Genomic DNA, 26,933 nt, shown 5'->3' with positions numbered 1-26,933 from the left:
GGCGCATAATGTTGTGCAATCAAGATGTGCCGATATATAATATAATATCGACTATCTCTGACCAGCTCGGACTAAGGCTGGCCCGTCGTCCATACTTAGTGGTCCTAGACTGCCTCGGCGAGCACAGGGCAAACTCTGCAACTAATTTCAATGTATAATTAACGTCTCACTACCCCTTTCCAACCCCATGAATCCCACCCCTTCCTGTCCCCCTTTCTCGGGTCCGTCCTCCCTCTCCCCCGCCCCTCCATACTCGTAACCCTAGCACTCACTGGCTGGACATCGCAGCTCCGCGGATTCGGCCGCTATTATATCGATTGCGGTCCGCGCTAACTTCGTTTCTACCAAGTTGGGTTCCTATTCTGGCAATCGAGAGAGAAAGAGAGAGAGAGAGAGAGAGGAGAGGAGAGGGGGGGGGGGGAAGAGATAGATAGAGCGCGCGGAGCAGGCGAAGGCAGAGGACGGGAGGCAGAAGGAGAACTTTGGGATTCCGCCTAAGTGGATTGAAGTTCGTGGATATGGACCGGCCGCGGTAGGATGACGAGTTACGTGGCGGCAAATAATGTTTGCACTGCTTTTCGACTCAATCGATGGTAACTGACTAACGCTCGATTGGTCCCTGATAGACATCGAGTGTCGGCGAGGATGAGTCGAGGAGTGTTCGAGAGTGCGGTCAATAGGTTGTCGTTCATAGAAATTATTGTCCGCAGGAATGTCCGCGGCTTTATTTAAAGTGATATCGGCCGCCCGAGATTTTATTCGCCGCGTGAACGATTAAGATTCGAAAAGCAGGGAAGATTAAAATACACGGGGAGGTCGTGCACGTCCTGATTGTTGCGAACAAAAATAACGTCCTTCGAATCTTTCTTTACATACGGACACAAATAAATCTTCGATATTTCTACAAGTTAGAGAGAACTCAGCTTCTAGCGGGCGACGATGCACGAGCAATTCGAAATCGCAAACGTTATCGCGATGAAAAAGTGAAATACTCTGAAATCATCGCACGTTACTGGTCGTGGGCCAACAGTGAAAGTATTGACGGCGCGTTATCGTTCGATAACGTTTGAACTGCACGTTAATCGGATTGTCGGTTGACCTTACCTCAGAACGTGAAACTTTTATGGCTGTTCGGAATACGGGATTTGCTTAGCTTAGCTTAGGTGGCAACACGGGTACGTACTCATGATCAGTAATCATATTAAGCGCGTGTACAGGGTAATCAGATTAGCGGAGCTGGAGGTAATCCCGAAACTATTCTAAGTATGATTAGGCGTCCTTCTCGCAGCGCAGTCCAGTGCCAGTACCTGTACCCACTATTAAGATGACGATAATAGTTTGCCAACTACGCTAGCCTGCGAGGTTACCTGCCCTATGGGTTGCCTAATAATCCCTCTATGAGACTCTGATAACTTTACTACCCATCCTGGATCAACGACGCGTGGACTATGTTCATAATGGAAATGAAGTATCTATTGATTCGAAATGCGATTACATAGCGCTTTCGAAAGATACCGTAATTAATTTCCTTTTCTCACTCTTGTAGCTAGAGCGCTCCCTCGTTTAGAGCGACGTGTTATTTTGAAATTTCTTTCTCGTTCTTTAGGGATCGCTACCCAAACCATTCTGACTATTCCGGTCAGTCATGTCACGAATAATCAAATGGTAAACTTGGCACTCAGCAATGGTCAAGTAGTTTCTACAACACTGGCGAATCTTCAGTCTCTAGCGCAACCGCAAAACATGCTTAACACGCCTACAAGCAATGGTAAGCTCAACGTTTACTTGCTTACAATATAATTCTTTTTCATACTAATGTAATTAGGAGATGTATAACGCATGCAATTAGCCTTTCGCGTTATATGCAGTGATACAATGCAATATTTATTTCTCTCTTTTCGTGTAAAGCCGTACAATGTCGCTAAATATATTTTTCTGCATTTTAGACGGATTTGTTATTGAAAAATTATTATAGATATTTGTCGGAAAATAAAAATATGATTTATCGATAATATGTGGAATTGCATAGTAATATATTTACATTTAGAATAAATGATTTTTTTAAACGTTTATTAAACGTCATGATATTCGATGTCAAACATTTAAATTAAAGTTTTTATCATTAAATTACTAATATGTAGATATTATTATCGCTCGTCAAAACGCTGAGATGCATTAAAATAATATGATTGTCGTTTACCGTTATCTATATTGCGATTAACACAACATCAGATGTCTACTATGTGCGTATTTACTTGTCCTTTTATCAGTTCCCACGAGCCCTAGCCTGGCATCGGGATTAGGACTGAATCCTGCCGCTTTGCCGCATCTTCTGAGCAATAGCTCGGCTAGCCAACAACTTCTGAGCGCGATGCAGCCTCAGCAATTGCTTCAGGCTGCCCAAGCGGCACAGGCGCAGGCGGCGCAGGCTGTACAAGCCGTTCAGGCTTCTCAGCAACCACTCTTGACAACGTCGCCTCAACAGCACAGCCACCGACACACCTCGCATATGAATCATTACACAGTACGTATAGCTGACTTCTTTCGAAAACATTATCTTTTCGAAAGTAGACAATATGTACAAATTTACTAGTTTAAGTAATATTAGAAGAAAGAAAATTCTCAAAATTGATGAATATTTCAGTTGAAAAATGTTTTTCTTTTACAATAAGCTTTATATTTTCATATATAATTATATTGTTACGAAAACGGTATGTATATATTTCACATTTTAACTACAACCAGTACAAATAACTTTTCGTCAACGATCAACATTCCGCCGTAAAAGATCGAAGAAGATATTTTTTTTCTAGCTTCTCTTTCACATATTTTTCTAATGATGTAAATCGGATTTCTATCGGATCGCGATGCACGGTCGAACATGCGGTTTACCTGGTGCGGAGAGGACCGCGGCAAGATCAGTGGGGCAGCTTGAATAATTTCCAATACCAAGCGATCTTGTTAAGAAAGTATTCCGTACCGGCAGCATTCCTTCCACTAATTAGACTCTAAAGTGTCCCGAGATTCCGTCTCATTATCAAGTGCGCATAATTGGCGTGGAAGAGGAGCATTGTCGTCCCCGATGAACCGCTAATCCGCCCCTACTATTGTATTGTTCACAGTCAACGGAAAAACATCACAGGGAGCGACCGGAGCAGTCGTCACCTTTGAATGAATCCGTAGTATCCGCCGCGTCCGCCTTGAACAGATTGGCCGCCAGCAACGGCGAGATCACTATCACGACGACGCATGGACCCGGTGGTGCCGGAGTGAAGGCCTCCCCGAGCAGTATGCACAGTCCGAAGGAGGAGGAGGACGATCTCTTGAATGATTCACCGAGTAAGACACATTTTATTTTACTCTTTTTACGGCGATATTAATCACGGGGCCGAAAGTCGAAGTGATCCGTGTCAATTGGTTTGCGGTACTTGCTTCAAAATGACGTTCACCTGTGCGCGAAAATGATAATCGAGCTACGCCTTGAGGGTAGCCATGTTACTCCCCTTGACAGCTTTTATAATTACAATTTTCGCCGGGGACACCATCTTCTTATAACGCAATCATCTTGCCTATACGAAGCACAGTCGCTAATGTCGACAAGCGATTGCATGCATAATGATCACTTTTAAAGACGCAATTACCGCATGCAAACACGTCCCTTATCCTTATCTTGCCAAGTTGTCACGTTGATTTTTTTAACAAGATATTAATCACGATTGGTCGCATGTAAATTCGCGAGTGTATATATCTCTGTTAATTAAAGTACACGCATTCGATTCAATCTTAGTTTTACGCACTTTGTTAATTTAAATGACGTTTCGCTTTGACGAAACACCAACAAAGTGTAATATTGTCGCCACGGGAAAAGGCGATTAACGCATGTTGTAACATTCTATGTGTTACATTGATCGTAGAAACGCTTGATAAGTCTAATAGGATATCGTACAACATCGGGCTCATTACAGGGCATTAGTTTGTTTCTTACTACCTTCTAGGAAGCCATAAAGATTTCAACGGCACGCGTAACCTCGAGTTAGCTGACAATAATTTTAATAATTCACAATCATTGCGTAGCAACCGGCACTTTGTCATTCTGACACAATGAAATAATCATTTGTAGCATGGTATCTAACAATTCTCAATTGCTAGTGTCAGATGGGACCATTACTTTATAAATATTTGCTTTTGTTAACTCATCTCTGATTAAATTTCAATGATTTGCGTGGATATTAGAATGTGAAATTACACATAAACGCATACGCACATACATTGCGAAGTAATTACTTAATAATTTTTATATTTCTATTTTGTATAATAGGAACACACACAAGCAATTAAATGATATATTTTAGATGTCGACATTTATAATATTTGCAAATTAATTTCGTAATTAAGATTTACCGATTATCAGAAATCTTATATCACATACTTGTTTTATTTATTTAATACGCAATTTGCAACTTATATAAAAGTTAGTAATCAGTAACCACAATCATGGTCAAAGTTATAGTTTTTTTTTTTAATTTGTCAAGTAATTATTCGCGATTCTTGGTCTTCCATTTATCATGTCATATAACGTACCCGCAGCATTTTTTCCTCGAAGTGCGCGAAGTACTTGGAATCTCGATTGGAAATTAACGATCGTAGAAACACTGTCGCGGAAGAAGGATTTGCAGTTTATTGCGCGGCGCAGAAACCAGGCGAACTGGTCGAGATTACGGAGTATGTGGGCATTTCTATTGCGTGCGTATACATTCGGGGTGACAGATTTACGGGAGAAATCGGTGTAGCAGCTCGAGCTGCTTTAACGAAGCCGCCCGATGTCATTAAGCAACCTTCTCGCTAGGACTTCAATATATTCCGACAAATCGAATCGAGTGAAACGTACGCTCGAATGATCGACTATAGATCCTTAACTTGCGCAACAAGCATTATTAGAATCATTATAAAATTAATCACGGCAGTGTGAATTTGTCACATTAATCTCTAACCATGAATTGCATCTCATTTACGCTTAGCGCTGTTTCCGCAATTAGCTCGCTACGTGATTTATGTAATTAAAAATTCATTGAACATATTGCAACGAGTGCATTGGAATCAAGTTTTCAATGTTTCCAATAAACAATAAAATAGTACTATAGGAAAGGTTTGGAATAAAATTAGAAATATTAATTTAATACTTTTCAATGTTTATTGCCGATTTATTTAGGATTAATTCAACATAAAACTAGATTTTATTTTTATTTTTTTTTCAATAGATAAAAATCTTAATACCGATAAATTTCGATATTTTTATATTATGGTTTTTATTTTATTTATCAGAAATAAAAATAGAACGTTACGCGAATTTTTATTACAGACCAACCAACGATCAATGAGGCCACTAACAACGTAGTCGATGGGATCAATTTGGATGAAATCAAGGAGTTTGCAAAAGTCTTTAAACTACGCAGACTGTCTCTAGGTCTGACACAAACCCAAGTAGGGCAGGCCCTGAGCGTCACTGAAGGGCCCGCGTACAGCCAAAGTGCCATATGCAGGTTAGTTGTTTTCCTCCTCGCGTTTGTCGAAACGGACGTCGCTAATAAAAATTCAATAATGTGGTAGAATGTAAAACGACAGTGTGCCAGGTCACTGGAAATGGCGTAGAAAGGGTTGGGATTTGTTCAGAGCAGCAAAAAGGAATAGTTACTCGTGTTCGGTGGTTTTATAACAACATTTTTCGTTAGGAATAAGCGCCCGAGCGTGAAACTAAAAGAAAAATTTCGAAGTGGTTTTACGTTTTTTTTTCTTCTTTGTGTGATAATTTTTAGCAAAATTACTTTTCACGCGTTACTTATCGCAACGTTTGAAATTCGTTCAAAGGCTGGAAAAAATTTGATGTAGCTTTCGCAGGCGCATTATTCAATTTCGAGTGCCATGTTAAACTTATTTATACCGTAATCCACCGCGGTGGTTCCTGCAAATTTATGCTGCGATTTGAATCAAGATCCAATCTCCAAAATTATCAATTAAATAGAAACTGCTTATTCCAACATTTGTAGAAATTTCACGAATTTCTATTGTGTTGTTAAACGTACAATACATTCAATACTTCAATTTTTGTCACGCTACTTATCTTCTTCGTTGAGAGAGCGCGCGCTTTGAAATGCGAATAGGAACCATCGTGGTAATGCCGGTAACAAGCAAAGAAAATATTTATACCTCTCGGAAAATTCTTATCGTATCAACTAATATAAGCATTGGTGATTGTTCCCCAGTGCCCTGGCTACCCAGATGTACGCTGCCTCGCAGATTGCCTCTCAGCAGCAAGCTACGTACGTTCACCCCTCATGCTACTTAATTTACCCAAAAATCTAAAGCTCGAAAGTCCTTTAAGAAACCGCAGTTATACCCAACAATGGAAAATCGAGCGTAGACTTTCCGACAATTATGAGAAGGAATTTTGTAAAATATAATCAATTAACGACACATATCACAAAAAATTAAAATATACGACAGTTCACTTCTCCATCTCTTCGTCACTTGCGCTCGTCCGATTCGCAATCGGTTCTCTCCCGTTTAGAACCGATAGGCATATTTGGGTATAGCTGCACAAGCACTCTCACTAATTTCTAATTCTGTCCGGAAAAGAGATGCGAAAGGAGCACTTCTAAAATTAACTCTCTTCGAGCCAGGGCATTGGCAAACTTGGGCATGATGTCGCCAACGCGCTAAGAATAAAAATATAGAACGAAACCGAATCGTGATTTTTAACGTTTGTCGATCGCATCACGATTACTGAGAGACTCGATCGGATTCACTTTGCTCGCACGCGCGAGAAGCGTTTGTGTAGCGCGTTGGCAACATCATACACGGTATCACCAAACCTTAAAGCATGCACGCATTGTCAATGTCCTGTTAATGAATCAGTGCATGCCTTTTAGTGCTCCTTTAGTGGGACAAAGACGATAAGGGCGAAAAGCGAAAAAAATAATTTTAACAATTTTGAGTTTCCCAGTCTTTTAATATTGCGTATTATATGATTGAAATTGAATATTTTATCAATTTACGTCCTTATTGTCTTTTCTCGACGCATATTCGTTTCTTTTCAACGTCTTTATTAATTTCTCAAAGGAATAAAAGCACAATAAATCAAGCGTTCTTCTTAACTTTAGATTCGAAAAGCTGGACATTACGCCGAAAAGCGCACAGAAAATTAAGCCCGTTCTCGAAAGGTGGATGAAGGAGGCAGAAGAGAGGTGAGTAATATACTCCTACAATACTTTCAAAATTATTCGTAAATACTGTGAGAGAAAATGTCATTTTTAAAAAAAGATTAGCTTTCAACATGTACTTACGTAAAATATCAGAAGCGCAACTTTCTCTTAACTATACCATAAAAACGAGTTAATTAATTTGAAAAATAACTATAATTCTCCAGTCCGAGATTCTCCAATTATGTGTCAAGTCCTAATGCTATATTTCTGATACACGATTATTTCGCAATCGTCCAGTGCGGTCTCGACTTTGCGTCTGCGCACCGGTGCGAGAGCGTGCGAACGCGTGCGTGCTAATTGGTAATTCGCTAATTGAATCCGCTTGATTAATTGCGGATTCGCGTCTAATAAATACGTGGAATGTTAATTAGAATGGGAGAAACCGTTACCGCGCGATCGCGCGAAACGGCTACTCGCTCGTATCAGCAACGCGCCAATGCGGTCATGCTAGCTTTACCGTGTCGCAAAGGATCACCGATCCTCTCTAAGAATCTCAGATCAGAGCTATGTATCCACAAGGTGTAAATTTTACGAGCTGATAAAATCTAATGAATTCTATGTGTTCTAATCAAGGATCCATGTAGTTGCGCTAGAATTAAAATGCGCCGCGATACAGTTTTGACATCGTGCAAAATGATAATGCATTCTCCACATAATTTTATGGCGTATAACTTATAAAATTAGATTGGATTAAATTGGATGAAACTTACCGCGGTTAAGTGGTACATTATTGTTATCATTGTATTTCTGATTCTTATCCGCACCATTCTTGCTTAATTAGTGTATAATCCGCGTGTTGCTCAAAAGAAAAGCTGAATGTTATTTAGTTTCCCGTTTAATCTAAATATGACCACATAATCTCACGGCGCGAGATAACAATGTATGAACTTTTTATATGAGTTTAATACAATCCAAGATTAGACGTTCGTATTAAACGCTAAGAAATGAGGAATGTGAATGTAAATCTTTGTAAAATTACAATTACTAATATATAAATAAACTAGAGAAAAGACTATAACTGTATAAAAAATACAAGAGCAAACGACGATAATTGCTATATTTTAACGCACGAGCGAAAAATTGACGAGGAAACGCGGCACCGATAAAATCGAATCATTTGATGACGGAAGCGGCGATGAGTGCGGTCGTTTCTCTTTTCACGGGGGAAGCCAGCAACAATGACCCATCCTGCATTCGCGCGGCGTAGAACTAAGCGTCGACCGTGTGCCGGCCGCGTCCGGGAAAAATGAAAGCGGCTAGTTTATGCGGTGCACGTGCACGATTTATCTGCCGAGTAATTAAACTGTGGACTAATTAAAATCAGGTTTCTGATGTACCTCTCCCCCTGCATCTCTCCTCCTACCACACCACCGCCGTCACCTCGCTCTTACCAGCGGCGGCACCACGGTGCGGCGCGACGCTCTCCGTCATTCCTTCCATTCACGGCTTCCATCTTCCTTCTTCTCTTCCGTCTCCAGTCTTCCTTCTGCTCCTAATATCTTCCTTCTTTCTCTTCGTTCGTTCAAATCTCTCTACGCGTCTTCCTCTCTCATACTCACACGCAACGGTATGTACATGCACCCACGCACAGGCTTATACGCAGCTTCCTCGTTCTCTCTCCGCATCCTTTACGTATTAACTCACGTTTGTTTCTCCTTTTTCTTCGCCTTCCTCTTCTTCCTCTTCTTGCGCTTGGCATTTTCCCCTTGCACTCACCAGTCACCACGCATACCAACGACGCGGCATCCCAACCCCGTCGAATCGTCGAGCCGGTCGGTTCTTCGCGCTCTCACCGACTTCTCCATTAGCATATTGTTTTCGCGAATTCGACGAAATATTACTGCGCAATGCTAATGGCCCGCCGTGTACTTTTTTTCGACTCGACAGTTGGTCATTCGGAGTTAAATTAAAAACATAAATTTTGAGCTGGTATCGCGCGACTGTACCTATGACCGTACCACTATCAAGCTTCCTGCCCCCGCAGCCGTCCCGTACCGCCTCTCATCGCTCACGCGGGAGTCCCAACGGAAGTTCTCCTGTTTACTGTCGCGGTCGCGAGCTTTTTCCATGTCGCGCCGCACCGTACAACTCGATAATATTATCCGTCGAATGAAATTATGTCGAGTAGTCGCACAATGTCAAAAAAATTTGCGTATTCTTGAGATCGGATCTCTTCTGCAAATTCCTTTTAACTTATTTGTTCAAGATACAAGCAAGAGTAATTAAATAATTAATATCAGTTATTGAGACTGTTGCATCGTACAACGTGATGAACAGTTATTAATATTTAATAACACGCGGTTATTTAACTTAGCCATAAAAAATAATTAAGAAGCAAGAAATATCGATTTTATTATTTGATAATCAATATATCGGCTTGCTTAAAATCTGGAATTAATTTTTTATTAATTTAATTCTATTTATAATAATGATAAATTTAAATAATAAATGGACACACAGATTTATTTTTTGAAGACTATTTATTTATATAAGATCAAGTGATTTGCTTGCATTTTTTGAATATTTAAAAATTACTGAAACAGATAATATTTAAATATATAAATTATTCGAAATTTAATATTCGCATTAAATATCACATCACGAGAGAAATGAAATTTACTTCGAAAGCATCGCAACTATTTGATCGCTAATTTTATTTAAATCGGCATCGGCGTCGGCGTCGGCGTCGGCGTCGGCGTCGACACCGACACTGATGCCGATATCGCGAACTCTGTTTCGTGATACGCGGAGTAAGTTCGACTCGTGAATCAACTTGGTGTGTATCCGGGAAAAATCCAATACCGGATAGGATATTTGCGACCAAACGTGTCCGAGCACGAATATTGTGATGCTGGCGATTTCCTTTTTCAATCAGTATCCTATTTCGCGTTCTAACGTAATTACGAGCGTGCAAAACAGTAAACAGAATTATTTTTTTCATATTGAATTTGCAACAATATTTCACAAACCGCAAGAGAAATGTTGAACTCAATGTAGATGTAGACTTGCGGATGCGATGAATTATTGCATCAGCGTAACGATTAACAGGTCAATCTTTTAAACAGGATCCTGTTTTGCGCAAACAGAAACGCATACATGTCGACAAAGATATAACGCGCATAATAATTACGATAAGCATCGACGACGCAATCTTCCGAATTTGAGCAAGAGTAGTTCATCTGATTCCAGATACAAAAGCGGCGTTAATCATCTGACGGACTTCATTGGGGTCGAACCGAGCAAGAAACGAAAACGACGGACCTCCTTCACACCACAAGCTTTGGAATTGCTGAACGCACACTTTGATAGAAACACTCATCCTACCGGTCAGTTATATTTTCTACTATTGTCTTTTGCTATGGCTCTTGTTAATCCTTTTTCAGATCTATCCCAATTTTTAATACGTTAAAAATTTTTATTCTCTTTTGTAGGTAACGAAATCACGACTTTAGCGCATCGATTAGGATACGATAGAGAAGTGATAAGAATTTGGTTCTGCAACAAGAGGCAAGCTTTGAAGAATACGGTGAGGATGATGTCGAAAGGCGTTGTATAGGGAAGGACTTCATCTACTGATCAACCGAGCAACATATGAGAATAGCTTCAAATTCCGAGCGATAAAAAATACGTTTCGTGACATTTTTCAAATTTCGCGTTTCTCTTAGCATAAATAAACAGCGTCGCGAGAACGAGATTTCCATAATTCTATGTCGGAATACGAAAAAAAAAGCGTTTGAAAGAGAGATTAATTAAAAAAAAAAAAATCGCAGTTATTATGAAATTTAATCCGGTGCGGAAAGATCGTTCTAGATCGAAGCAAAGTTCTTCGAATATTGTGATCGCAGGTGTATACGACATCTATATGTAAATAGCTTTAATCTACGAATATGTGATGTATACATGAGTCGAATATCGAGAACTGATAATCTAAAATCGTTGTTTCTCATTTGGTACCAATCCGTCGCGCGCTTCCAATTTTCATAGATATATATATCTACTGGAGAACACTGATTAGCTGATCCAGTTTCAAGTTTTGAACGGACAAGTTAGCGGCAATTGGTAAGCATCAACGAACCGACGGACGTAAATGCCTCGACGATCGAAATTACTGTGAACCGTTTATCAAGCAACGACAAAAAAACCACTTTCCGACTTCTCTAATTAATTGGAGTTGCTTCATTCTAAAATCGGGACATGTATGTTTGTCGGAATCTGATCGATTCAAACCAGGCGGAAAGGTATGCAAATCGTCGCACAGATAATAATTAATAAAAATTTAGCTACCTTTAAAATGATTATTGACGAAAAAGTTAGTACGTAAGCGACGAACTTTGAACAATTACATGTGATTGATACATAATCAATTGACGTTGCAATCGAAAATGCACTAAAAATCGAAAAACTTGAAGGGCGTAATCTTTTACGCGCACTAAGAACTGTGATTGAGTTTGGGTGAAAATTCTGAAATATTATTGTCTCACGTCGTTAAATTATGCAAATAAAAATATCGCTTAAATAACAAATGCAAAAGTTCCCTATTGATTACGGCATTATTCTTTGCATATATACACAGTACACAATTAGAAGGAGTACAATAATATTTTCATAGTTTCCGCACGAAACAGGTCAATCAAGAGTTTTTAGTGCGCGCGAAGTCTGTAAATTACACGTGTATTTAGAAATCAATGAAATTCCTTTAGTGATTAAATAACGCAATAACGTCTTTGAAAGTATGCTATAAACGATTATGTACCACATGCCACACTACCAACGCTCCTGAAGTTGTATTTAATCCTGTAGGAAAGAGACGGTTAGAGACAGGCGAGATTCGAGTTTCTGCAAAACTAGTCCGTAATAATCTGCCATATAAGACGTATACGTGTTAAACGAGCACGCATCCTCCGTTCCTATACATATATGCGATCCGCTTATTCGCTGAATAACAATGTAGCTCGGACGAAAACTTCAATTTTACTAGAGCTCGATTCTTAGCTGCGGGATATTCCACGATCATAATTCTTCGGTATCAAGATATGCTTCTGTATCTCATCCAATTCCTATTGTAATTTTATAAGGTGTATTTGTAGCTGCTCAAAAGGAAGAAAAACTATGAATCGAATAATTCTATTCGCGTACTCCTTCGAGCGTAAATGAATACAGCGGAAAATATTACAGATGCGTGGTTTTGAGATCGAAGAGTTATTTATGTATTATTGTATCCGTCTCGACAAAGAAATTATAATCACAAATAAATGCATTAACATGGCCATCTAAAATTATTCTATCCATCGTATTGACTCTTAGACGATTGATTTGCATGCGTTGCTAGACACGCATTATGTTGACGCAGTCATTTAGCAGCAAGCGATCGCAGTGGTTTTCCCGCGTAAGAGAATATTTAAATAAAGCCCATAAAATACGGTTTTCTTAATATTTAGCAAACGAGTACATTGAATGGGTAAGATTGTGCATAAAATGTACTTTATCCTCTTTATAATGGATTATTCGCTACAATAATATGAAATCTCTAACGTGACGCGTAGTTAGGGGTGCAAAGGTAGCCTGTACATATTACGATATACTTAGACATTGTAATATTATAATTAACTTTTATTATCATAGCGCTATAAAATAGCTGAATTCATGCAAAGAAAATTTACATGGTTAAAAAGTAATAAATTTCTAAAAGTAAAAAGTATTTTAAGGTTTTACTTTTAAGCCTGAGAAGAGCAAAGTGATCTGTTCCTAAAATGTTGTAATATACGAATAAGAGAGAGAGGGTGAAAGATACGAGTAGGGGAGTTGGAGAAAAGATAGGCAATGGAGTAAAATTCAAAATTCAAAATTTTGATTAAGGGGTGGGATATGTATGTTATCCTTTTTGATAAAAAAGCGAAAACGTTTGTACAGAAATATTCCGGTTATTAAATTTTGTTATATGAGAGAAAGAGAGAGAGAGAAAAAGAGTGAGAGCGAGAGAAGAAAAAAAAAGGAGAATAAAAAGAGCAGAGCGTCGGAAGACGCGCAGCGGTGATAAAAATAAAAACGCGGAGACAGTTTTCGAATCATGTGTATTTTCTTCGTGAAACTGAAATATTCAAATAGAGAACCTTATGAAAATATAAACATGAGTATTACAAAAAAATGTGAATTGTATTCGTGGGTGTCATATTTCTAAGGAAGATAAATCCACGGGCGAATGTTTTATAGCAGTTTCCAGCTGAATTGCTCGTCTTATCCGGTGATTTTCGTAAATTAAAGATAGACTAAATAAGAACGGGTAGTTACTTCATGACCGTAAATAATAAAAAAAAAAAAAACACCCCTAAAAAGCCGTGTCAGGTCACGAGATAAAGTCACAAATTAATAAGAGGAAACTGCTCCTGAAACATTGCCCAGCGAAACCAAAGTTCCTACTACGTTTTATAAAGTATATAACTGAACTGCAAAACTTGAATTGTAAATATGATGAACGCAAAGTTAAGCTAATAATCATGATACAATCAGCAAGTTAACAATGCTAAAGTACGACTCGCCGATCAATTGATTCGACATTGCCACTGTCGGGGAGCACGCCGTTTCGACTTCACTGCGGAGAAAATCATGCAACTCGGTAAGCTGTTTTCGCCGAAGGCGAGAATCAATTGATCTTGGCAACGAAATAAGCACACAGTCGGCAATTAAGCACATAAGTATACAATTAAATTAAGCAACCGTAGCTTTAGCTTCAATGTTAGCACCTAGGCACACGATGTAACATTAAATTACATATTTAAATGAAGGACAAGAATCTTAGCCGTTAAGTGAATACCTGTGTAAAATTTAGTAGGTGTCCACAAAAATAAAATAAAAACATATATTGTGGTACAAATAACAAGAAGTCGTATCTATTGCTTTTCGCGATTAAAAGTCAATTTGATTTTCCGATTAATAATTGTATCACATACATGTTTTTTGTAACTATGCGCTTAATAAGATAAAATTATTTATAAGTTACAAATATTGTAAAGACTTTTTTTTGTCTTGACAGTTTTGTTTCATTTTTCGAGATAGATTGTTTTCTTTCTTATAAGATTATTTGAATAATTTCAGATACGCAATAAAAAATTTTACAAATTAGTTTGCATTATAAATCTTATACTAATAGCAAGATTAAATAATAAGTTCAACTGCATTTCAAAAGCGTCAAATATGTATCTCTATCTTTCCTATTTTAATATTTTGCCGATATGTATTGAAAATAAAAATTTCAAGAAATTGACAATTCCATCAAACGAAAAGAAAGATACCTACATTTATACTGAAAATGATTTTGTATCTTATCAGTTGGTCTCTTTATCTTAGAATCAGGCGTTTTATCAGGAATAGCACTGCCGTTTTTACCTTATCACTTGATAAAGCCGTAACCAACTATTCCAGCGCACAATATTCCGATGAAGAGGTATAGCTTCGTACGCATATATATATATGTCTGGATTCGTCTGGCTATGCACATGCGTTATCACTAAATCAATGGGTTCCCATGAGTAGGAATTGGAGAGAGCTGCAATAAAGATGTAATGTATCATTTAATATAAAAAAATAATTAATTATTAATTGTAACATATTAAATTGTTGCATGTACATTTACTTTGGAAAACCTTTTTTCAAATTTGTACAAAATACTTTGCATAAAATTTTGTTATACTATTAGTTGGTATTGTACCATTTGTAAAATATGAAACATTTGCCGATATTTGTCAATATAACATACTAACATTCGGCAAATAAATTAGAAATTTAATATAACTTAGTTATCAGTAATTTCGTAATTATTAGCGATATACGGTACAGCATATAAAGATTATATGTAGTATACCGCTACACAATTATTTATTAATAACAAGCAATCTCCATTCCAATTGAGCGCACGTCAAGCTAAACACAGCTTTCATCAAAACTGCCAAAAACTTTGATGGAAATGTTTATCACTTGATATTGAAATAATGAACAAATACACGCAATAAATTATAAACGTGCTTTTTTAACACGTATTTATATTTTACTTTTCTGTTAACCAAATAATTAACTCTTTGTCAGCAAATTTACTTTGTAAAACATTTTTTCACATTTTATTTGCATTTTCCTGTATGCATTTTTGTCCAATATATTATGTATTTTTCCAATGTATAATGTCAACTTCAAGAAATTGTAAAGGTGATATTTAGGCCGAAACGGAATTTGAAGCGACCATACGCACCGGATGGCATTTGCAATTAGGAATGCCTAATTTCGAATGTGGCGCACCACGATTGCATTGCGCGTGTAGAATCATCATATAGATTAGCCAGTTGACCCATAAAGGAATATTGTTTATCTTGAGCAACCCCTTTGTGCACACGCACTGGTGATATTCACGCAATTATTATGTAATATAGTTTTGAAATATAAAACAATGCAAGTCTCATAAAAGTGGTTTCGAGTAAAGTGTCAAAAGCAAAAAAAAAATTAATTACAAATTATTTTAAAACTTTTATATTAAAATCTTGAGATATAGTTTACATATAAATAAAAATTTATCTTTAAACTCAATTATTAACTTATTTTTCGATATAATAAAAAAACGATGGCAATAAATATCGCGGAATATTATTGCGGACAATATTGAATAAATTTCTCTGCTACTTTATACTTATAAGCGAGAAACTGTTTGAAATTTATAATCTTATTTAAGTGTATATCAGCTCAATCGTATTAAAAATCAACGACTACCTCTCTTTGACTTCCAAGAACTTTTATGCGAATTATTCGACCATTCTCATAGACTTTCTCTTGTATTTCAAAGTCTATTTCTGATACATTAGGAGCAGTCATGCGATGCTTATACCGAGAAAGTATTCAACATTGAGTCATCATCGTAGAATAAACGGTTTGAAAGCTCACTCAAGAGAAAAAAAACATTTCCTGAGATGGAAAAAGGAAAAGATATTAAAAAATAAAAAAAATTAAAGGTGAAAGTAAAAGCGAGAAATCGTGATGATGCAAAAGGTTGACTTGGCTTCATCTTGAAATAGCTTTAAACTACCACAAGTCAAAAATACATCGCGTGCACCGTTTAGTCTAACGTTGGACGAACGAAACGAGACGGGATGAGGAGAACTCGGCATCGATAAATAATGTGTTCCGCATTAGGGACAAATTTTACGAATGGTTATAATGACATTGTACGGCAACCACGCAAAACGCTTTTATATTTCATATCCAGCGACTCAACAAAAATTCACATTTTTATGTTACACAAATATTTTTCCATGTCTTGTTACAGATGGTGCTATTATTCTTTTTCCTCTTGTGCCGAATATAATTATCATTGACGAAGAACTCGATTTAGAAAATTTAATGTTTTAAATGAGTTCCATGTCACCAGAGTGTCTCATTCTCAGATCAGCAAATCAAAATCGAAAAGCTGCAACATGAATATATTAAAGCAAAATATAGAAAGTAAGAACAAATATAAGACCACACTTTTTTATTGGATTAATGAAATTATATAAGAGCTCTCTTTTCGATGAGAAAAGTTGCGAAACTATTTTCTTATAGTTTGTTAGTTTTTCAGCCGATATCCTCTTCTTGAACCAATAATTAATGTCGTAATTTAGAATTCTATTTTTGTTTGTTGAAAAGCACATGTATCTTCTAGGAATCTTCCTTCTATTATGACACACGAATATATTGTAAGGCAACATGTGCGATAAAACTTAAGCCATGTGTAAATTATCTAGGATTATCTATTCAATCTCTTTAGCTATTTTATCTTAAATTATATTAGATAGTATATTCATCGTCAATGAAATTTTTAAAACCAAATTAAAATTTTAATTTGCAAATCTTGAGAAATTCTCTCTTAAAGCTTATACTTGTTTTATTAAATTAGCGGCTCGTTTCATTGGAATAGTGATGCAGCACTTTTCGCAATGAAGTATACTGACTATGTAAAATAAACCAGGAATTATTTAAGCAAGTAGTTAGTTTATATAAAGCAAATATCAAGGGGTTTCTTCAAACAAGATACAGTGCCAAGATGTCAGGATGACTTTTCCGAAACGATTTAAAATTGTATTACTTCGTAATAGTTCTCTTGAGAATGAAATCACATGAGCTAGTTTGCGCTGATTTCAACACTTATTATCAGAATTTAAACAGGTTGGTGCTTAAGAACAAATTTTATGACGTGTTACTTGGATCAGCTTACAGATAGTGATGCAGCAAATGTAGTGATTTAATAATAATAAGTTATTTCAGTTATTTGTTGCTCAAAATAATGCTTTTAATTTATATATATATATATATATACAAAATTATTTTATTTTATGTAGAAAATAAAACGCAAAATATTAAACGATTCGATCGATACTATTGAAGTAACGTTAAAAGGATTTATCTTATCTTGTATTACATTAAATTTATTATCTTATCAGAAATTTAATTGATTGCTAGCTTGTTCATTTTATTAAATCTGAAAAAAATTACGCAGTACATAAATATTACATCAGTAGTTCATTCTGACTGTACTACGTAATCAATGCTAATAATAATCTTTTTATAGATATCTTTTGAACATTTATTCCAGGTTAATAAGAAATTATTTAAAATTAAAATAGAATAGAACGCGTATAGAATAGAAATAAAATAGAATTCTGTTTTAAATATCTGTATTGTTTAAATTTCTAAAATAATAACTAAGAAAATATTATTTTAAATATATTTACAAAAGTGATGAAGTAAAGTAATGACTTTTTTTGCGAAATAGTTGAAAGTTATGCGAAATTAGTGCTAGCGATCTAATGAAGATGAAGTTCTCATAAAATCTATTACATCACATGTCATTTACAAAATATAAAAAATTTTCTTAGACGGAAAATTAGAAATTTTGTTCTTTTAAAAACATATCTTTTGTCATTTTTCTATGCATAATATAATATTACATTTGTCGAGTGCCATTATAATGGAATTTCGTCTGCAAGCTTCAAATTTCAATTTGATAGAAAATATGACATTTTATTAAAATAAAGGATGTAAAGAAAACAATAAAATTCACAAAAAGGTACAAATAAAACTAATTATAATATAAGACTGATTTTAATAAGATATACTAAATTAGACATGTGAATTTTTGTCTTATACAAATTTAAAATTTTTAAAAGACATTGTTTAATAAACAAAAATTTTACATACCTAGATGTTAAGACAAAACTGGAACTTATGATTTTAAATAGATCTCATTTTGAACTTAACGACATAAATATATTGCTTAAATTGAGGTTAAATAATTAACGTATTGACAAGTATTATCAACAGTTCTTCGCTACATCTGGATTCTGCCATTTCCGGTGATTCCCCGCGAAACGCCTTTGCGTTTGGTGAATTGTGTTGAAAAGCTGGAGCATTCAGAGTTGGATGTGCGCCAACTTCTTCGTCGTCGTTGTCGTCATCGTCATCGTCCTCTTCGTCGTGGTCGTGGTTGGTGACGAGGGCGTGTGAGAGGACTGACGCCGACGCCTGGCGTCGCCGCGTCGCTTCTCGCTCTAGCGGCCGCCACGACGCCGGGCTGCTTTCAGTGTGCCGCGCATTGTCGGACGTGCGTCGTGTCGTCGGGACGCGCTCGCGTATAAGCGATTGAGACATGTGATTCGAGGTCGTAATTGCGGAGAAAATCGAAGTAGAAAATGACGAGAAGAGATTCCACGGTCGCTGACGGCCTAAAGTGGTAAGGATCGATCACTGTACGCGGCAAATCGATCTGGAGAGATAATTAATTCGGATGAGGCGGATGAGACACCGCGATATTTCGGAGCGATTTTTCGAGAGAAAGAGAAAAAGAGTGAAAAGCGCGTGAATCATTTCTCGATATAATCGTAGTTAAAGGGCAGAGGTTGCCGAGTATCGAAAAAGAGGGATAATTACAGTCGCGGCAAAGCTCTTAGGGGAGTGAGACGCGGAGGCGAATGTGCAAGGGGATAGATCGGTTGAGATGTTTATGCATCTCCTCTAGAAGATTTATGTAAAACGCTCTATAATTAATCATCGGAGAAAAAAATAAGTTGACGAAGAGGGGGAGAGAGAGAGAGAGAGAAAGAGAGAGAGAGAGAGAGTAGAGTAATTATCGCGTAGAAAAAAAACCGATGCTCCGACTTTGAAAATCTCGAAGGGCGCACGGTGTCTTGCTATTTTGCCCTTAACCCTTCCGTGGTAAGTTGATAACATTGAGTAATTGAATAAAGAAATACTGGTCACTAGAGCTTTAACCGACAAATAATTATTACAAAATATATGTTAGATGTGCTTGATTTAATAATTGCAAATTAAAATACATTATTTTATGAAAAAAAATTTAAAAAGGTAAATATTATATATTGAATAATATATTATTAAATTTAATCTAATTTAAGCTGAATTTAATTAAATTAAATCTTAATTAAATTTAATCATTCTAGTAATCACGCTATTTCTATAGACAAAATCTTTTTTAATTATTTTTTAATTTTTTTTCTACTAAATATTAACAAAAGTAATATTCTTTATCTTAAATTCACGTAATTGTAATTTTAAAAAATGTTACTTAAAAGAAATAATTCATTAGTTAGAAATGGGATTTAATATTTTAAGAAAAACAGGTAAAAAATACTTTTTAAAAAAATAGTTTATCTCAGTCACGATGATGCTAATAGAAAGCAGGTCACTAATTATAGACCAATACATTTTGGCTATTTTGAGACTCGTGCGTGAAATTTATTGTATATCCAAACTAGATTTTAATATACGATAATTCAAGAAATTGTAGAGCTAAATAGAGATTATTAAAAGCATAAGAGTGATTTAATTTTAATGTTTCACGGCATTGCATACAAAAATAATTGCGATTCAATAATACACAAAACGATTACCATTGTATGAGAGATAGGAAAATGCATTGGATCATTTAATTCCTTGCAATATCAACTTTAAAATCTCGATTATTACATAGTAATAACTGTAGTTAAAGTAACAATTACATAAGAACAGTAAAAATATTACGGCTTTATAAGGGCAGCATGTAATTTTTGCAACGATGCTTTTTTATGACATTTCGTAATATTGATGTCATAATGTAATGTTGCGTGAATACATAGAGCACTTACAGCTATCGATTTAACACATAATATCGATGAGGAACCTCGTATGTGAGACCTTTTCTTACGCTTGTCAATAAGAGGAGATAAAGCTTCACTTCCTCTACTTAATCCTACGGTCTATCTCTGATAAACGCGTCCTCGCGTGCATATATTGTTTCACAGAAGAGATACCTTGTAAGGGAAGTATTTTAAATAAAGTTCTTTGCAACATCACACATTTGTTGAAGAAATTTCTTTGTCATTTTTATTTTATGCCATGCAAGAACTCGCGGTTTTTGCGTTATGATAATAACAGAATAAATTTTATATGTAGAATATCTCTTTTATTTTGTTCTTATAACATGCAAACAGTTTAATTAATAAAGAATACATCGCAAAATAATTCTGTTATATTATATATTTTTATTATCATTCTTTGTGTTCCAAAGAATTTAAATTTTTATTTAAATATATTAACAAGTGTAAACTGAAAGAAAAGAAAAGAAATATTATCTTTTAAACAAAGAGAGGAAGAAGACGGTGCAAAATAATGTCATGTGTGTAGAGTTATAGTTATATTTTAACTTTTACACGAGAGAAAAAATAAGGTGATACTTTTTAAGTATTAATATATACAATTTAATACTTTAAATAAGATTTCATTAAAAAAATATATATAATATATGTATAATTCAACTGTATATTAATCCATAAAATTAAATAATGCAACCATAAAATTATTGGAATAAAAATTTAATTATATTTAGAAACAAGCGATTTAATTTCCTTCGCATTCTCTTATAGTTTAAAAGTAAATTATTACGTGACAAGAACAAACTCTATCGAAGAGAGTACGTTAATAAGGCGTTGTGAAATTGTGTTGGTTCAGACTGAGCTTTCCTTTGTCAATACTCGATTATAGTTGCCGGAACGCCTTCGCGCACCGATATCTTTCAGCTGTATCGCGCTCACTGTTCGCCAACTTCGACAGCTTCGACAACCCACCGAGTTGTCTTTCGTCGGGTTTCGTGAAACTTCAGATGCTGCCAACTATACACTTGACATAGTCACCAATGTTTATTCTACTTAATCAGAAAGCAAGATACATTTCTAATCATTAATATTTCACAATCTAGTTCTATTGAATCAAGCAGTCGCTCAAACAGTGCTAAAACTGAAACGCAAATTCATATTTAAATTATTTAACGTTTTTAACTTGTGAAAAAAAAATTCATTTATTTAACGTTAATAAAATATTTTATTAAAAACTAGATTTGCTTTACTTTTAATATTACTTCTAGTCAATGTTAGTTTAAATAAAATATTTATTTTAAACAATTCAGAATAATTAAATATTCAGAATATTGATGCTAAGAAATATTGCATGACATTTATAAGTTTATATCCGCTTTCGAAGACGCGTTTGCGGCGACGAAGTAATGGAGATATTAATTGACAGGGTGGGTCTAATTAACATGCGAGCAAATTTCCGGCAGAATAACGATAGGAAAGATGTAAAAAAGAAAATGGGCACAAAAAAGAAACACGATAAACGCACGATTGTTCCACCAATTTAGGGAAAACGCTATTTGCCGTGGCTGTAATTATTCATACATACGTGACCAAAAAATATCAACCATTTTATATTTTATTTGTAGAATGAAGAAAAGTGCAAGGGTTTACTTTGGAACGACGCAGGATTTGTCGACGTGATATCGGATTCGTGGCGTTCTCATATTCAAGGATATCTCGTATATCTTTAGCGACTTTACTGATAATCGCGTCATACAAACCATAGTTTTGAGTCGCTTGAAGAGACATTCCGGAAATCACACATGGTGCGACATTTTCAAGATAAAAATAAATTTTATGAATAAATGCTTCTACTAATACACGCACACACTCGTGTCTAGCATTTAAAAAATGCAAAAATTGCGATAAAAACAATGCCCACATATCGTTGTACTTTGTGATCAATAAGTGAGATATAGACTTTACAAAGCTACAGAGAATAATTCGTGGAAAAGGAAGAAATTAGCGGGAAACCCGGAGAATATATAATTAGAAGATAATCGTCATTAAAAGGCGAAAGCGCCGGGTCGTGATTAGTGACGAGAAGATACAGTGGTAGCTGTGATAATTTGAAAGGATGGCAGAAGACTCGCTTCGCCGGAAAACCAGATCGGCTTCGATTTGTGCTCCGGGATTTTCCAGTATGGAACAAATGCTGGAGGCTATGCCACCCTCGGGAGCCCGCGAAAGGGAGAGAGGAGAACGGGAAAGGGACAGCGGCAGTGGAACACCAGATAGTAGTACACCCACGAGAAGACGCAGACCAGCTACGAGATCCCAGAGCGCCCGTGTTTCCGGCGGAAATAAAAGCATCCGTCGCCGTGCTGCCGCCCAAGGTAATGATAGTAATGGCTGAAATGGGGATAAGGTAACGATGCGTGGGATCTTGCGTGAGAATTGAATGTGACCTAATTAGAATTCGTGAATCTTTGAAAAGGATTTAAAAATTTATGCATTTAAAGATTTTGAAATTTGTAAATCATAATTATTTTACGGTTGACAAGTTTAATTTCTCTTTTGAATTTTTAAGATATTCTGTAATTTATCGGCTAGTTTATCTATGCCAATGACTCACTTTTTTTCTTAGAAAGTTTTTAATTGGAAATATATAACTAAGTATTTGAAGGTTTGAAATGTCAAATGATTGTTTGCGTGTTGAACTTTTCCCTAATGATGAAGATACAAACATTTTTGGCCGAGATTGAATCTCGAGGTACATAAAGGTCTATTTTACGCGACAGGATTACGTGGCAGAGTGACGGGCATGACTTCGACATTACCCGATAAACTCGTGGAAACGTCACCGGTGACGTACGATCTCTCCCGGTGAAAGAGCAAAGTGTACTCCGAAGCTTACGATATTGCACTGGTAACACGCCGCTTTAGTCTCACAAGAGTTCTTGAAATTATTGCGGCTGCTATTCTTGTACGTGGATTTGGCTAGTAGGTCACTGACAGTCCAAACATGTCGTCGTATGCCACCGTGTCACTACTAGTTTAGAAACTCGCCCCGTGTCGCCAGATTTGCGCAGCATAGTGCTTTCGCTGTACATTTAAAACTCCGGAGACACGGAGACGTTTTAACAAAGAACAAGAATATTTAGGAGAGTAATTTGTTATACTTGTACGTAAATGTAATGCAACCAAGACGCGGATTTTAATTAAAGTTTACACGGGTAAAATTTCAGTATAATATGCCGAGGTAATAGAACTTAGTTGGTATTTCTTATTCGGTAAATGGATACCCAATTAAGCAATAAAGTTTTTTATTAAAATAATAATATTTTTTTACTTCTTGATATTTTTTAGAAATAAATTACTTGCAATTCCACGTAATATATATATTGTAAAAAATTATTTTGTCATATAAACGTTATCTTACTAATTTAATTGCGTATTATACTATTAATTTCGAACGCAATTGTTATGCAATGTGATAAAATATTATAAAGTCAATGATTAAATATTTCTAAGCCGTGTTCCTATTCTATTATAATATCTTAATATAATATTTTAATTTATTATTTTAATATTGTTTGTTATTATATGTGCAATTAACATGTAATATTATGTTTCTTGTTATAAATGTAGAATTAATTCCGGTTTTAAAGTTCATTCAATCGCGATTGCATTTAAATGAGAGATTTTGTTTTCTTGAAGTGGATGAATATGTATGGTGAAATAGGGGAATTTATTCGCTTGATAAACTTTGCGATTAAGCAAAGCAAATATTCGAAAATGTGTTAAGCTATCTGAGCCTGCTTCTCTTTCCCTTTTCGCATCATTTAGTTTCATTTCCCGACAACTCTCAAGACTTGTACTAAATCACTCGGCTTTCCACGCGCCGGTTTTGCGATGTAATTGGTGTAGTACCTTTGAAAAATGCTCCGTTCTTTGCTTTACTCTTCTTTGCTGAAAAAAAAAAAACACTCGATCGACACGAAGTTGAAAAGGAACGCATTTGTTCTGCTCCAATGATTGCTCTATTGATTGGTTAAAGAATTTTTTTCCTAACAATTTTATGTGTTACTTAAACACACACATTCTATTGTAAAATCCATATATTTTCGTGACATTGCAGCATATCAAAGCCGAATATCAAAAATATATTTCAGCAAAAATTAAATTTTTTCTTAATGAAATGACAAAGGGAAATGCTCTCTACGCAGTGATTATTTTAAACTGCAATAAAACGCATGTATAAATAAAAGAGAAACAAAGAATCAGGAATAATGGTAAATAATATAATTAAAAGAGCTTACAGGATTTCCATATTGTTTGCATAGCTTTACATATTAAACGGCACAGTAAATTTTTACATTCTGTTTTTAATACTCTTTGTTAATAATTATATTGAAATACTTTTTGCAGTGCTTTTTACAATACTTTTTACGCACTGCAATACAAAAAGTTTAGCGCAACAGTTGAAAGGATGACTAGTTTCATCTATTGCCTTTGATATCAATTGACATTGATACACATGATTGATATTGACTATGGCTTTTAGCCAAGTTTGTATATCGAGCTTATATAAAAGTAGTGCTCTCTTCGATTTCAGCTGCTGCCCATCATCATCACCATCATCACGAGGGAACCATGAAGTCGGCCCACTGCAGTAGCGAGCCGAAATTGACCGAGAATGACATCAGTCCAGGAATCAGGAGACGAGGTAGCCGACGAGGGCAGAGCATGCATCACACGCATCATAGGAAGAGCAACGCCTTTCTGGATGTGCCCGATGTCTCGTCTCAGATGCCACCGCGGGAGGATGGCGAAGATGAGGATAGTTATAGACTCCGTAGCTTCAGTCTCACCAGCAAAGGTCAGAAATCATTCTTTTACCTGTAAACGAAATCGTAGAAAACAATTTTGCTTGTTACGAAAATGTGAGAAGTACATATTTAAATCTAATAGAATCTTAAAACTTTTTTTAATCTTAAATTCTTGGAATAGATGTTTTTAAATGTAGACTATCGCGTTTTTACATTTGTAGCTTCTCGCGGAAGAAGATTATAAGCGTTACATTTTAGTTTCTCAATTTTTTAACAAGCAAACTTTTACGATCTTTAAATCTAAGCGAGATCTTAGCTCTTGATCTACGTACTATGCGTAGGCTGTCTGTGCACTTTATTTTAAGCTGCTGGATTTTACGATATTTAATATCTGAAATATTTTTAGAGAGTTTTATACTGAATTTTTTATCTTTAAATATTTTCCAAATTCTGCACTCTATCGTTGTAGTTTCCCGAACACTTTATAAACCATCGACGTTTGCTTAACGGCGAAAGCGATGAAAAACTTGTTAAACGTGTACACGCTCTTTTGTAGCACGAATTATTGACAGCTCTCATCATTGTGCAAGCATTCTCGATTTATCACGAAAGTATCGGTAACTACGTGGGCAAAGCAACTGTTGAATTTTTCGATAGTTTCGTGGCGGCGAAGAGTTTTGGACGAATCGATTACCGATTAAAGCTATTTTGCGGTATTTCATGAATTTAACAATATTTTCTTCATGACTTTTACGTGGTTAAACATCATTATTTTAAAAATAACGATTATTTTATACAAAAGATTATCCGTGTTTTATATTCATGAAGTATGTTATGTCATATTAATGGTAATGAAATACATCAATGTTTATCTAAATAAGGGTAATATAAATTCACAGTAGGGTCATATTTCCAGGATGGGGTGTCTTAGAAAATACGTATTTTCTGAACTTTAAAGTCTAAAACTTTTCGTGTGATCGGGCGAGAAAGATTAAGGAATTATTTAATCTTTTTTTTTACATATTTAAAATTTTTGAACATTAACTACGCTTCTAAGCTTCAAATCTTGATCCGATAAAGTTTATTTGAAACAAATTGAAGGTATAAATATGTTTGATGACACAAAAAAAATTATGAATATGTTAATGTCAAAACAACCATCATTCTTTTTATCCACTTTATTTTCTTATATTCAATCTTTTAGAAAATCTGAAATACACAAACTTTGTGATATTATTTGAAAACTAAGTATCGTGAAATTTATTTCTGAACTGTCGGGCGGTTCTTTCTGGAATCGCGGACAATTTACACAAGCGAAGAACAAAAACAAAAATAAATTTAATCGAAGTACTTCGAACTGTGTGTTTCCTCGCGATTCTGCGGCGTGTGCGTACTTCGCGAGAAGTCAAGCCAGAAATACATGAGTGAGAAAGAGATTCGGCAGAGGAGAAGACCGTGGTGGACTCGAGATAAGCGAAAATAGAGTAAGCTATAACTGTGACGTCGACCGACGGCTCTACCACGGGAATCTAACTCGAGTACGATGAGCCAATGATCGCGCGTGAAAGTCATTTACATACGTCCGTCTAAAGTCGCGCTTGATAATAATGTGTCCTGGCGTGAATACAGACGAATGCGTGGTACCTTCGGTAATTTCATACACTCACACATTCACGCGCATACTTCACACACATAGCAGC

General features: G+C 35.7%; 2 protein-coding genes across 11 annotated transcripts in view; both read left to right on the top strand.

Moving 5' to 3' along the window:
• The window catches only part of pdm3 (pou domain motif 3), a 292,867-nt gene extending 277,581 nt beyond the window's left edge, over positions 1-15,286 (top strand). For 5 of the 9 annotated variants that reach the window (XM_067356111.1, XM_067356108.1, XM_067356109.1 and 2 more), the window contains 8 exons: positions 1,607-1,768; positions 2,271-2,524; positions 3,123-3,339; positions 5,360-5,540; positions 6,261-6,317; positions 7,158-7,241; positions 10,434-10,585; positions 10,691-15,286. In XM_067356111.1, the coding sequence (XP_067212212.1) occupies positions 1,607-1,768; positions 2,271-2,524; positions 3,123-3,339; positions 5,360-5,540; positions 6,261-6,317; positions 7,158-7,241; positions 10,434-10,585; positions 10,691-10,815 (1,232 nt within the window). In that variant the 3' untranslated portion in view covers positions 10,816-15,286. The remainder of the gene's footprint in view (positions 1-1,606; positions 1,769-2,270; positions 2,525-3,122; positions 3,340-5,359; positions 5,541-6,260; positions 6,318-7,157; positions 7,242-10,433; positions 10,586-10,690) is intronic. The other 4 variants (XM_067356110.1, XM_067356112.1, XM_067356113.1 and 1 more) reach the window with 3 other exon arrangements.
• A 3,518-nt stretch (positions 15,287-18,804) lies between these two features.
• Positions 18,805-26,933, top strand: part of Rgk3 (Rad, Gem/Kir family member 3) — a 38,537-nt gene continuing 30,408 nt past the window's right edge. Inside the window, exons 1-3 of one of the 2 annotated variants that reach the window (XM_012363512.2) lie at positions 18,805-19,487; positions 22,048-22,797; positions 25,020-25,283. In XM_012363512.2, coding sequence (XP_012218935.1) covers positions 22,539-22,797; positions 25,020-25,283 — 523 coding nt within the window. In that variant the 5' untranslated portion in view covers positions 18,805-19,487; positions 22,048-22,538. The remainder of the gene's footprint in view (positions 19,488-22,047; positions 22,798-25,019; positions 25,284-26,933) is intronic. The other variant, XM_012363511.2, reaches the window with a different exon arrangement.

The sequence above is a fragment of the Linepithema humile genome, chromosome 5 (genome assembly GCF_040581485.1).
Source record: "Linepithema humile isolate Giens D197 chromosome 5, Lhum_UNIL_v1.0, whole genome shotgun sequence".
NCBI lineage: Eukaryota > Metazoa > Arthropoda > Insecta > Hymenoptera > Formicidae > Linepithema > Linepithema humile.
This window is presented reverse-complemented; position numbering and strand designations above follow the sequence as displayed.